Raw genomic sequence first — 14553 nt, 5'->3', positions numbered from 1 at the left:
TGGAGGGTGTGCCTCTGTGTGTGTGTGTGTGTGTGTGTGTGTGTGTGTGTGTGTGTGTGTGTGTGTGTGTGTGTGTGTGTGTGTGTGTGTGTGTGTGTGTGTGTGTGTGTGTGTGTGTGTGTGTGTGTGTGTGTGTGTGTGTGTGTGTGTGTGTGTGTGTGTGTGTGTGTGTGTGTGTGTGGGACGCCGTAGTGAGGTGCTGTCCCCTCCTGCTTTTACCCACAGAGAGGTGTGTGTGTGTGTGTGTGTGTGTGTGTGTGTGTGTGTGTGTGTGTGTGTGTGACGCCGTAGTGAGGTGCTGTCCCCTCCTGCTTTTACCCACAGAGAGCCGTGTGTGTGTGTGTGTGTGTGTGTGTGTGTGTGTGTGTGTGTGTGTGTGTGTGTGTGTGTGTGTGTGTGTGTGTGTGTGTGTGTGTGTGTGTGTGTGTGTGTGTGTGTGTGTGTGTGTGTGTGTGTGTGTGTGTGTGTGTGTGTGTGTGTGTGTGTGTGTGTGTGCCCACAGAGAGCCGCTAACCAAACTCTCCATCACCAAGACATACTCCGTCAGCATGAGACTCTCTCTCTGACTCGTGGCATGTTGAGTCCTTTCATCCTCTGAAGGAGACGATGTTCACAACCTGCTTTATGCATACTCAGAAGTCTGAGTGGTCATCTCTGACACAGCTGATGAAGAGAGCCTCACACACAGGGGCTAGCTGATCTTCAGTAGGGCGCCTTCCCCAGGCCAAACACTGCACGGAGACACGTGAACTGAGGCGAGGACAGACGGGGAGAGCTCATATTAAGAGACGTGTTCCAAAAGTATCTGTTAAGGGCTGTTCTAGGGGGCTGAGATCGGTCATGTGACTAAATAAAGTCAACATGACTTCCTCATATTTCTCCCCCTCTCCAGTTGGAGCTGCAGTCGTGCTGTGTGTTCCTGCCTAATGACAGCCTGCCCTCCCCGAGCACCATCATCTGCGGGGACATTCCTGGCACCGTCCGCAGTTGGTACCACAACCAGGCCTCCATGCCCGGGACCCTGGTGGTCTGCCTGCCACAGATCAGTGTGCTCAGTGCCGGGCACAAGTACATGGAGCCGCTGCAGGAGCTCCCCTTTGTGGTCGCCAAGCCCATCTTGGAGGAAGGTAGGTGTGCCTACTGTATCTAATGGACTCTCCACTTGGATTAGGGTGAAGGAAACACTGGGAGAACAGTCAGCGAGTTGCGCGGTGAGGACTCCAAGTGCCAACACACAATGGTTTCAAAGTTTTAAACGAGAGCACAACATGTTAAACTTCAATAAACAATAATGAGGAGTCTTGAAAATAGATTTGAATGATTTACTAAATAAAACTAATGTGTTCATAATGCTAATATTCTACATAATGCAAATGCATCATCATTAAGGACTTTTCAACAAGCCCCAGCTGACCTCTAACCCACTACTCATTAGCCATGAGAACAGACAAACAAAGGGAAGTAGAGATAGGCCCTGCACGTGTGGTCTGCACACCTGGCAGAGTTCACACAAGCAGCACTCAGACGGTGAGTAGTGTGTGCTCCATAGAAGTGTCTTGTTCTCTCAAAGCTTCAAAGGCTGCAGCATGGCGTATGGACTTTAGAAACAGGAGTGAAACGACAGCACAGTCAGTGCCACCAGCAGCCATGGCATTAACACTCCTTGCTTTTAGACATTCATTCCTGCCCTTTGAAAAGGTATGTCGACGCTCTGGGTCCAAGCGTCCTGCCCACCTGCATGGGAGTGTGCTCTTCCTGGCTCTGTGCTGCCAAACAAGTTCTCCTTCTCTGTTGCTCTACCAGGGTTGGCAAGATTACAAAGCTGGTGTGGCTTCCTGTCAGACCCACACATCTTGTGCAGTGTGCTTCAGTGGGATCTAGCCCCTCGGAGACTACTCCTTAGTGGATCTTTAAAGTATTTCACGAAGCGTTCTGTGCAGTATTTGGTTTTCATTTCAAAGGTAAGTGCGAGGACTCATGTTGATCATGAACAATGCTGACTGATCCTTCTGGAAGGAAAATCCATTGCAACACTTTTTTGTTCGATTCTAGCCTGCATTCTGTTTCGTCTTCCTCTCAATTTCACATGTGCTAAGCGTGTCCTCTTTGCTCTCCCTGCACGTCTCTCTCATCATCCCTGCTCCTCTCCATCTCTGCAATGTCTGCGTTGTGCAGTTTCCATCCTATATCTCCGACTGCTTCATTCTTTCACCACGTTCTTAATGCATCCTTCTCTTTCTGTCCCGCATGTCTTCCACCAGGTGACGCCTTCCCCTGGACGGTGAGCCTGAGCCAGTTCAGTGTGTACACTTTGCTGGGCCAGCAGCAGAGCCTGAGCCTGCTGGAGCCAATGGGCTGCACCTCCACCCTGGCCGTCACCTCCCATAAGCTTCAGAGCTGTTCTGAAGGCAGACACTCCTTTATAGTGTGCCTCCATGTTGATCTGCAAGCCGTCCACGTCAAGTGCTGCAACCCTCAGGTCAGTGTGTGTGAACCTCACAGAGTAGTCATTGGACTTACATGTGTACTCAAACAAGTCGTCCTCTTGTACGAGCACACCGTCTGGCCTCTGTCTGATTCTCTGACATCGCCTGACTCCAATAAACAAAGTGCTTCATCTTCTTGTTGTAAGTGTCATCAGAATGGAAGCGTACAGCGGCTACAGAGCGTGGCCTCGCCTGCTTTGCGCACAGGTGTCGAGGTCTGAGCCGAGCAGAGTGTCATCAGCGTGTTGTTGTGTGTGCTGTCAGCTGGAAGAGTAAGAACAGATTGGAAGTGGAACACGTTTGTCTCCTGGTGAGGTCTCTGTCTCTTTAGTTACTACAGCGCTATAATCACATCTACATGTTGCCTTCCTCGTGTTCAGCTCAATCAGGTCAGTACACACTTATTGGAGCGACCTCTTTAGCGGTCCCACTGTGGACTGTCACCACAGAGATGAGCCACGGTGATATGAGGAGAGTTGGAACCTTGAACCGGTAGTGGTGAACAGTGTCCCAGCGATGAGGAGAGCGCTGGCTTACTGAGGGGAAGTTTATTGTCTTTCTTTCCTCTTCTCGCTCTCCAACGTAGCGCCTGCGTCTGCAACGCTGGGAGGACGTTTGGGATGATATGATGAGTCATTATTAGTTTGGGTCCAATAAAAGCCTCTCTTCTCTCTCGTTGCGCTCCCATCTGGTCTCCTCCTCTCTCTCTGTACTCTCTGGTGTGATGTCTGACCCTGGGGTTATAAGCTCTGTGCCGTCTCAAGTGGTGCAGCAGCTCTCTAAGAAGCGCTGCCAGAGCGTCCCGCTGCAGAACAAAAGAGACCTCACACTACACGCTGCTTTTTCTAATTAGCTGTTCCACTGTGGGAATGTATGTTGGAGCGCTGCATCACTGTAACAACCACGAGACAGTTGGTGTCAGGCTGCCAAGTGTTACTGGGGGTGTCGGGGAAACATCTAGCATCAGTTATTATCACCGTCATCATGAGTCAGCAATACAATCAAAGACGTGGGCTCTTAGATTCTCCTGATTTCAAATAACGTGTTCCATAAGCTGCTCTCCATCACTTCATGGGACATAAGCAGTCCTTCAGCACTGTGTTGCAGTGCTTTGCGTGGCCGTGCCTTCTGCAGCCTGAGTTAGCTCTGTGCTAATGACTCAGCGTCACACGGATGGGGGTAGGAGCTGCACTCTCACTTTATCAGGACCACCTTGAAGTCAGCAGACACACACATCACCACCACCACCATTTGCTTTGACCTTTGACACCTTACAGCATTTTAGTGAACACATGTGCACTCGTATATCTGTACACATGTACTCAGCTACTACCCAACCCCAACACTAAGTCACTCCTGTGAAGTCTTTGTATAAACGGTGCTTAGATAAAGGAGCAGGAACACTCACCACGTGCAGCGCTCCCATCTTTCATCTGCGTGACTTTATGAATGACGAAGCCCCTGCTCAGTCTCCAGTTGGCTGGACTGGACCAAACCGTATAGATGACAGATATAAGGCACCCTAGCTCCGCTCTAGTGGGCATGCTTCACCTCCTGCACATGTGCTGCTGACTGCAGAAGGCCTTGTTGTCCTTGGTGGGGCTTCCAGACTCTCAGAGAGGCAGCGTGGTGCGTAGCTGTGCTGACGGCAGGGCAGTTGGTCGGGTATGGCAGACAGCTGTTGGCCCTGTCCCTGGAAGGCTGCTGGGTCGGCGTGAGCAGCTCTTCCTGGACATGTTTGAAATGGCCCAGCTGTAATGTATTGTGCTGCTTTGATTTATGTTTATTTAGGGAAGGCCTCCCTGTAATGTGTGCTAACAGTGTGTGAGTGAGCAAAACGTGTTTGGAGTAGAGAAAACGATGTTGTGTGTGCGGTCATGTGTGTGTGCACCTTTGCTTTTGAGGGACCCTCAGTGGTAGGGCTGGGGTTCAGTTCAGTAGTGCCACCTTCTCCCTCTCCTCTCGTCCCACAGGGAGTGCATGCATGCCCTACTGAAAGCATCACCTCACATTCCCCTGCCTCCCCTCATGGTTTCCACTCTTGTTTTTGGCTTTGTTGTTGTTTAACGCTCAGGCCTCTTTTCATGTGAGCACATGATAAATAGTTGAGCACACTTGACGGCGGGCCTTCAGTTTTTCCTAACCGTGGTGAGTTCTTCAGGGAAATTGATGACACAACTTAGTTTTCCTCTGTGGGTGTTTCTTTGGGAGTCTGTTGTTATGCATGTGACGGTGAAACCGTAGACCATGCTGTAGAAACATGAACACAGCTTTCACATCACTTCTGTGAGATGAGGCCTCTTGGAGTGACAAGTCTTCTTAATACTAGAAGAGTGTACAGCTGAATAGTGAAATAGGAATGGATAGTGGTCCATTACTGGCCAAGGTCCCCGCCTCCTCTCTTTCCTTTCCTCTCGACTATAGCTACGTGTTGTGTCCTACCTACGGAGCTGCCAAGCGAAATGGTGGTAATGGCTTCAGAAGTTAGAAGTACATGAGAAATACCCAGTACAGCTTTTTGAGTCAGACTTTGCCAAAAACATATATTTGAAACTGCTTTCAAATACTATAACTTGTGGTGTTTGGGGCTATCTTTAAAGACCTCAATGGGCACAGTGCACCTCATCTATTGAAGTGTATTCAGCTGGGTTAGGGTTAGATGTTTGCACACAAAGCTAACTGTGTGTGTCGAGTGAGAAAGAGCTTTCTATATCTCTGTGCTCTCAGATAAGAAACACTTAGATTGTCATGGGCATATTCATTAGAGCTGTTCCTAATGTTGGAACCAATGTGTGTACATGTCATCTCAGTTGCTGCTCCTTCTCTGCCTCCGTCACTCTCCAGGTTCAGCTATTGTACGAGCTCCTCTTCAGCTGGAGCTCTACATGGGCTCGCCTCCAGAAGCATGGCATCCTGCGGCAGGCCTCCAGCGTCCTGGACCCCCCCACTGCTGCGCCGGCCTCCCCCGTGCGCAGCAGTGCCGGCACCGCCCCGCCAGACACCAGCACCTGCAGCCCGTCGGCAGACTTTGGCTCTCCCACTGAGGTTTGTTTGTTTTCATGAAATGTGAGATTCATGAATCTAAAAATCTATGTTGCACAATCCTCTTCTCGTAGTTTTACCAAGCAGCTATTGCACATAAATAGTTTCATTATTCAGTTAGTTTTTCACCTTTTATTTAAGTATTATCTACGTTAGTTTTTCAGTTTCTATGTTCCCGTTGTTTCATGTGGCGCTGCGTGATTAACTAGTCCAGCCGACACCCGACTGTGAGCTCCTTCTTTCAGCCTTTGTTGTTTACATAATGCTGCTGCTGATTCCTGAGTGAAATGTAAGTTGTTTTATTGTCATGAGTAGTTGAGTTATTTTGAACACATACAATATGTCTTTAAAAATCAGTTTTGTTTGGAAAGGATTCCAAAGCTGGAAACATGTCATCAGCGCTTTGTCGTGTCCGTGCTTTGCATACAGACAGGCGGTGCGTGGTGCTGATGTGTGCACGCTGGGGCTTGGTTGAGTTGAACCTGCCTCTTCATGTAGGGAAACAATAACCTGTATGTACATGTTGTGGTCAGATACCATATCAGACCCAGAGTGTGCAACGAGCTGTCGTTGTGTGCACTGCAGGCATGTGCACAGCTACAGTCTGGGTTTCTGGGAGCAACAGCAATGTGGCCCCTAGCTGATGCTTATCCTCGGCTTTGCAATGTGGCAGGAGTTTACTCCTCTCGTACAGTAGCAGACACTCTGAGTAGCCGGCGTCCGGGGCCTTGGGGCCTTGGGGCCTTGCCACCAGGGCCACGTGTTATGTGCATGTGTATATGTGTGTGTTGAAACGTAGGATGCTTGTAAATGATGGGGTTGATGAGTGTTTGTGTTGTTAAGCGCTGGCACCTAGCCCAAGAGCTAATGTCCTTTGACCACCTGGGCCCTGTCAGCATTGTGGGGCCCTTGGATCACACCGCCTCGGAGCCAAAGAAGTGTGCCTGTGCGAGAACATACACACGAAAACACCCTGTTTCATGTGTCCATGTGCGTCTGCACTTGTTTCTATGCCATCAGCGTGTGTTTGTTCTTGCGTCATGTGTGGACCCTCAGAGGGGGCCGCAGTGGAGGCTCTCTGTGTAGTGCGTCTGTAACAAGGCCACAGGGGCCCCAGACAGCCCACTTGTCACTGTTTACCTAAGTACAAACACTGGGAGAAGTGTTTAGTCCTCTGGGAGGCCGGGTGATTGACTAAGAATGTAGGAGCTGTTTTGATAAGTCTCAGCAGCAGTGGCAGCAAATCCCCCCCACACCCTGGCTCCATCTTTTAGACGTGCATCTACACAACGCACACTATCCTCTGACCTGCAGTCCCTTCCAAATCAGTCCTCTACCCTCAGATGGTGGACACACCATTTGTTCTGTCTAAATGGTATTTAGGAGCCCGTAATCCCTCCCCGTGCTCATCCCTCTCAATCCCTCCTTTTTCCTTTTTTATGACGCATACATTGAACCCTCCACATTTTCTCCATTCTTTTACCTGTTTTAAACAATTTTCTCTTTCCACTCTTCTTTCCGAATGTGCTCCCCCCCCATCTTTCTTGGACACCTCCCAGCCTGCTGTTGTCTTCCAGTGTTTGGGTTTCTCTGATGAGCAAAGACAAACTCAGCAAAGAAAATAAACCCGGATCCTCGGCCCGTTTACAGCGCAGAGGCCCCGGAATCAGACTGTATACTTTACAGCTTGGCTTGTGGAGGTGTGGGAAAATAGCTCCCTCTAAGAGTGTGTGTGTGTGTGTGTGTGTGTGTGTGTGTGTGTGTGTGTGTGTGTGTGTGTGTGTGTGTGTGTGTGTGTGTGTGTGTGTGTGTGTGTGTGTGTGTGTGTGTGTGTGTGTGTGTGTGTGTGTGTGTGTGTGTGTGTGTGTGTGTGTGTGTGTGTGTGTGTGTGTGTGTGTGTGTGTGTGTGTGTGTGTGTGTGTCGGGGGCCCCAAGCTGGCAGTTCAGGCAAGGCCTACCTCCACCAAAGCCACACCACCACATCTGTTCTCCAAGGCCTCACTTGATAAGGGGAGCAGAGGGGATTTTCTTTCATAAAAACCTGAACTCCAGCTTTTTTTCGACCTTATCAAAACACGTTCATGTTTACCTTAGTTTTATTTTTGAATTTCTTTACTTTGCTTTAAAATGTCCTCAGTCTTTTTTTTTTTTCTGGATTTTTACAACTGAACCATTTTGGGGGTAATAAATAATTAGCAAATCATTTTTAATTTAAAGTCCAGAAAATCTTTTTTAAAATGTTTGTTTTTCCAAGAACGGGAGATGTCAGTCCAATAATAAATGACCGTTCTAACGGGCCAAGGTGGAGTGATCTTATAGGAGACTAAATGTTTTTAAGTGACAGCAGTGGTTCTGGCCAGGAACCAGGTTGAGCCGGGTGTTGGATGCTCCACACGTCACATGACACAGGCTAATCCTACCCAATGGCCAGAATTGTAAACTTAACAGTGCTAAATACACACACACACATACACAAACACACACATACAAACACACTAGGGATGTGCATCTCCATCACTGAGGCCGATGCGATGCGCATCTCGATACGTTGCCACGATACGATACATTAACGATACATTTGAAAAACCAGGCGATGATACGATTCACCCCTGTTGCGATACAGTTCAATACGATTTGATTCAACATTATGCGATTCGGTGCGATACGATGCGATTCAACACGATGCAAAATAATGATACTTCAATATGGTACGACAGAGGATTTTAGTTTTATTCCTTATATGCAGCAAATCATACATTAACAAAAAAGTGCTTTACATATTTGGTACTGCACATCCCATCATGCCGTTTATTTTTTTACCTTAAAAAGCTCTCCAGAGTACAATGTTATAACACCTCACAGTTAAACAATGTAAGGAGGCATTGCTCATGATTAACAATGTGCAAATAACAGCTACCATGGTGCCATGCCCATACAGCTGCAGCCTGATGTGCTGAACACTCATAGGCTCACTCACCATTGAGCAGAAAGCAGTGGGTTCTATAGGAACAATGAAGAATACAAATAACCTTTCACAAACAGGTATTTCATAAGTGCTTACAGTGAGGAAGACATTTAAACTGTTATTGGCCGTCACAGGCTGCTGTAAACTAAACACCACTCTCTGACAGAACACCTCTGAGTGATTTAACTCAGTCTAACTTTCAGGTTTCTCTTTTCAGCCGCAGACCCCATGTCGCCTCTTTATGTGCGTCACTAAGTTCCTCGTACTACGTGTGTACTTTAAAGCGGCTCGGCATCGTTAACAATTTGCGAGCGATTTTTCAAGTTGACCGTCTGTAGTATATAGTGCCGCGCACATATACCATCAGGACGTTACTGATGGGGTGCGGCTGCGGAGTGATACTGTGTGTATGCAAGCCCGCATCTAGGACGGATCTATGTATCATGGCTGTAGACCTGTTGAGTAATAAAGATACCTCATACAAAGGTCTACGAATACCTGATCACTCTCCATGACCTGCGGTCAACTATAGAGCATAAAGGACTATTACACCGTGTTTCTTGAACAATCCGAAGTGTTGCCAACCGTTATTTTTCGGTGCGCTGTGTTTCTCTTTCTCCTCAACTTCCGTGTGTGTTAATAACTGAGACTCTCGGCCTCCGTAGTGGCGAAGCAAATATCAAAGATCGTCTCTGCTGAGCGTTGACAAGATGAGGGGATTTTGAATCGTTTTTTTACCGATGCAAAGACGCTACGCAATCGATGCATCGCGAGTTCAACCCGGTTCAACCCAAACTGTAGCCGATGTGCACTCTTTCAACCGGTGCACTTGCATCTTGAACGTTTATGCCGGTGCACCGATGCGAATCGGTGAATCTTAACATCTCTAAAACACACACATACACACTAGGGCTGAACGATTAATCGATTTTAAATCGAAATCGCGATTCGAGATGATGCGATTATTAAATCGCAAAGCCTTCACTTTTTTTTTTCTTCTTGTGTGTCAGTCATCCACACCAATCAGAAGTGCTGTGCTCCACATGTACCAGCCATTGCTAATCAAATCAGAAGTGGCCCATGATAGAAGGTGATAGACAGATTGATCCAATCACCTGCCAAGTGCTTTTGAGTCAGGTTAGTAATGCTCCATCACATGTTCTACATCTAAAAGGGTGAATCTTTAACTGAAGCTTGACTTTAAAGCAACCCAACGGAAGTTTCATGTAAGTTTAGTTCTTTCACTCGTAGCTCGGGCTGCGGGGTGCTAGAGACAGGAGTATGTTGATACGACCTTCCTAGCCGGAGTTATGGCCGCATTTTACAATAAACTTCCATTGGGTTGCTTAAAAACAAATATCGCAAATCGAATCACAATCGCAATATTTGTCCGGAAAATTGCGATTAGATTTTTTCCCAAAATCGTGCAGCCCTAACACACACACACACACACACACACACAACACACATATACACACACACACACACACACACACACACACACATGCTTACAAAGTCTTATATGTCTTATATCGGTTTTCTAGTGGTTCTCATACACTTACATTTTTTCAATTTTTAAATCAGCATAATATTATTTATTTATTTTGTTGTCATCATTTGTTATTTAACTCTATTATCAGCCACCCTCATTTGCGCAATTAAATACATTTACAATTTAGCATCCCTCCCCCAGATGCGGATCAGGGTCATATTTCCCTCATGGTGAGCCCTTAAGATACTGTAATCAGCCCAGCAGCTGTGGGCTTTCTAATTGAGATGGTTATAATATCCTCACCGACCACAGTCAGGCTAGATACATGACACAATCTGTCATTCCCACGCCGCCATGGGAGAAGCTGTGGAACAAGTGAAACCCTGTAATGCCAGAGCTGCAAATTGCCATATTGTTTGTTTGCAGGTTGTTCACTCTGAGTCAGCCAGGCAGCGACATGTTTGGAAACCAGATTTAACAGGCAGAGCAGGAGAGAAATAAAAAATGTCCCTAGTGCTCTCATCCTCAGTGCTATGCCAAACCCACAGTGATGAGATGCGAGCTCCTCCGCCACATCCTGCTCTCCTCTCCACCTCCGCCCCCATTCGGCTCTTCACTTCCTATTCTGTCCCAGGCTGCAGACGTGTGTGTCCTGGCGTGTTTGAGTGAAAGCAGGCCATGTGGGTGCTGCTGGCTTAGTGGGGTTAACACCAGTGACAGCTCCACACAATAGTCCTTTCCCCCCACATGGCTCAGCTCTGAGTGGAGTTCTGCTCACCAGACACTGAGGTCATCTACTCCAAAACGCTTGAAAGCTGGTGGTTGCTTTGTTATGGCTGCATGCACAGCGACAACACTTTCAAACATACATGCACAAACACATGTAGGGACATGCACACGGTTAAATAAACAAACTCACACTAATCTCAGAATTCTACAGTAAATGTTGTATTGGTGCTTTGTTCTAGTTCTGAACTGAAAGTCCAGCCTTCTTCTTGTTTATGGCGCTAACGAGATAGGATCTTTTTTCAGGTGTATGTCGCAGTCAAATTCTTGACTGAAAATATGGCTTGTTACCACTTTACCGGGTTGAACTCATCCTGTCTTGGCCCCCCAGGGTGACTCGGTGCCAGCCGGAGACGATGGTCCATTTGCGGACACCGTGACTCTGGAGCAGAAAACCAGCAGCATCGGGGGCACCAGTGGGAAGGTCAGCCTGTGGATGCAGTGGATGCTGCCCAAGGTCACAGCTAAACTGTTCGCTCCCGACCCCACTGACAAACAGAAAGGTACTCTTACCTCCACATTATACTTACCGCTATCTTTTTTCATATACCGGTTACTTCAGTGACTTTTACATTAACTGATGCTAAAGGAAAAATGTAGTTAAACTAATTTAATTAGAGATCTGATATATGTGCGTTATGTGACAATAAAGACAACTCCAAAAGCAGGAGTGCTTTTTAAAGTGAATGTTCTTAGGGTCCTTCTGTATGAACACTTAGTGACGAACCTACCATGTTTCTCCTCCAGGAGATAAGCCGCCGAATAGAGCAGGGATGGAGGGAAAATGCATTGTTGATGAATCCCGAACAAACTCTTTTCTCCTTTAGATTTACTAAGGGTAAAGAAAGGCTAGATTTACCTTTAATTGCTGTCTGTAATATTTAGCATCTGCCTTGCAGATCGCGCAGTGGAGTTGGAATGTTTGGGAGGACCTCACAGAGGTGGTTTGACTTAGTAATATCCCAAATAGGCATTACTTTGGATTTGGGCTTAATATCTGCCATCTGAGTTGCGAGATGAACTTACCACTGACTTCTCTGCGTGAAACACAATAAGCATGTTATTGAAAACTAGAATTGTGTGGACGCAATATATTAGATTCCTATATCAACAAGTACATTATTGGAAATAAGTCAGCTACAGATATGAATGCAGACAATCTGCTATGATGTCATATGTTTTTAAACTGCAAAAGAAATAAGAATCTTGTCTCTAGAGAAATGGAGAAACGCCCATTCCACACAAAGGGGTTCTGGGTAATACTGGTATGTTATGTTGGAAGATTAGAGGTAGACATTCAAGCACGAGTCTCCAGGGGCTCTGCTCAAGGCGCACACCATCGCAACACTTTCCTTTCTTTAAGACCATTAGGGTTTCCTGTTCTCTTCCATGGTTGGTTTAGAAAACTCAAACATCAACATCAACACAACAAGACTTTGAGTTTCAGAGTATCTCAAAACAAACTCAGTGTTCACAATAAAACGCACATGCCTTGTGTTTCAATAATTTGTTAGTAACCTCTGAATTTCTAATATTTACCACAACAACCAGAAACTTCACATGGATGAAGTCCATTCCCCAAGCGAGCCTGTGGTGTGGGACTTTCTCTGTGGAAACAATGAGGGAGCACAGGCTCGATGAAACGTACTCACTGCCTCCAGTGGGTGGGCCTGTTTAGAGACCAGGTGCATGGAGGCAGGATGACACACTGTAATGAATACATGTGCAGTCCATGAACATTCAGTATTGTGTACAAACAGGAAGACATTTTCATTATAACAGGCTGAGAGATGTTGTATTCATGTGTTCTTCTTTAAGCCACTCATTTCTTCGTTCCTCAGAACGGCAGGTATTGCTTTGAGGGTGCTACAGTACTGTGTGTGTATGCGTGTGTATGCGTGTGTATGCGTGTGTATGCGTGGCTCATTGGTGCAGTTGCGGGGGGGAACTGACCACAGGAGTTGAATGAGGACCTGATAAGCTACATTGCAGGGTTCTTGTCAACATAAATTAAACTCACACACACACACCCACACACACACCCACACACACACACACACACACACACACACACACACACACACACACACACACACACACACACACACACACACACACACACACACAGATAAAAGTACCTTTGAAGTGTGAGTTCAGCTGTATCGCCTGTGTCCCTGTACAGTGATGGCCATACGGCATGTGTAAACATAAACTCCCTGCACTCGCAGTGCTGCGAACTCAAGTTCCCTTTTCCACTGTGATAAGCTTCCTGATCCTGAAATCTACAAAAATATTTCTACTTGTTTGTGTTTTTGCCAGAAATATGTGTCATCAGTGAACTTGAGGACCTGAGTGCCTCAGTGGATGTCCAAGATGTTTATACGAAGATCAAATGTAAAGTTGGCAGCTTCAACATCGACCACCACAGATGCAGGTAGAGTACACTGTGCACACACTGGAGGTGAACACAGGATGCGTGTTGTGTGTACTGTATGTCATCACGCACTGGAGGTGAACACAGGATGCGTGTTGTGTGTACTGTATGTCACCACGCACTGGAGGTGAACACAGGATGCGTGTTGTGTGTACTGTATGTCACCACGCACTGGAGGTGAACACAGGATGCGTGTTGTGTGTATGTCACCACGCACCGTAGGGATGGCTTGGTGACATACAGTGTCTGAATGAAACGTTCTGTGATTAATACGGGAACAGGGCCAGCAGGCCACTTTGCTGCAGCCACACTCTCTCAGTCTGAAGCTAAGCACACTTCACCAATACCACTAAAACTGTGTCTGTTCCCACTTCTGCTCACATGGGTGCTTTCTGGGATCATCACCTCAGCGTCATCGTGTTTCCAGACAGCTGTTGCAGTGGTGAGCACAGACTCAGACAGAGGACCCACAGACAGGACTGAGCGTTAATGGGTTCTGAGCTGGCCCGACTCTGGCTCACAAAGCAGAGATAGCCCATACATCATCTTTCTCTGTCTGCCTGCATCGATTGGGGGGGGAACCACCGGGCGAGGATCCACTGCATCCTGTTGGTGATCTCTCCTCATGACCACTTCCTGTCACAATGGAGTAGTTTAGCTCTGGGCTCTAAAGAGTTATGAATGCATATACTGTAGCATTGTGAGACTAAGCGGTAACTACAGATTATTTTGTATACATGTCCACGCCCACAACACACGTCCTTACCATCAGTTAAAGGGTGGCCTCGTTTCAATATCTAAATCCTCATTTCCTGTATTTCTTCCGCTTTGCCATGACCACATACCTCTGGGATGGAGTCAGCCGCTGGGCTGCGCTCTGTGTACGTGCCTGAGGTGTTGTTCTGTTGGGAAGGGACCACTTAGCAGGAGGCAATTCCCTCCGTCTCTGTGTGAGGAGATAATGCACCAGCGATCTATAACTCTCCAGCAGATTGTGTGTTTTCAGGTCTGCGTGCCTGAGTATAATTGTTCCTATAATCTTCTCTGATCGAGCCAGGCAGTGAAGGGGACGTGGCCCTTCTCTGGCCCTGTGCTGGATGCAACCCCATCATTAGCAATCAATGCTCTCACCACTGATGTGATAATAGATATGGATTGTGATTTGCCAGAAAACAAACAGCTTAGCCATGTACTAGTAGTCCAGGTCAGAGAGGGGGGGGGCGATGGTCAGGCCTTATATCCGACTGTTTGGCTGAAGGCAGTGGATTTATCTGCAGGCGCATCAACCTCAGCAGGACAGAGTCAGTGGGTCATACTGCTCTGCTCTCCACAGGTGTGTGTCCAATGG

The 14553-nt window shown here is 47.2% G+C and overlaps 1 protein-coding gene across 1 annotated transcript in view; it reads left to right on the top strand.

The window, feature by feature from the left end:
- The window catches only part of LOC117460531 (intermembrane lipid transfer protein VPS13B), a 424908-nt gene that overhangs the window by 224467 nt on the left and 185888 nt on the right, over positions 1-14553 (top strand). The window contains 5 exon segments of the mRNA XM_071205797.1: positions 893-1127; positions 2262-2479; positions 5331-5531; positions 11103-11274; positions 13091-13205. Of these exon segments, the coding sequence (XP_071061898.1) occupies positions 893-1127; positions 2262-2479; positions 5331-5531; positions 11103-11274; positions 13091-13205 (941 nt within the window).

The sequence above is a fragment of the Pseudochaenichthys georgianus genome, chromosome 16 (genome assembly GCF_902827115.2).
Source record: "Pseudochaenichthys georgianus chromosome 16, fPseGeo1.2, whole genome shotgun sequence".
Classification (NCBI taxonomy): Eukaryota; Metazoa; Chordata; class Actinopteri; order Perciformes; family Channichthyidae; genus Pseudochaenichthys; species Pseudochaenichthys georgianus.
This window is presented reverse-complemented; position numbering and strand designations above follow the sequence as displayed.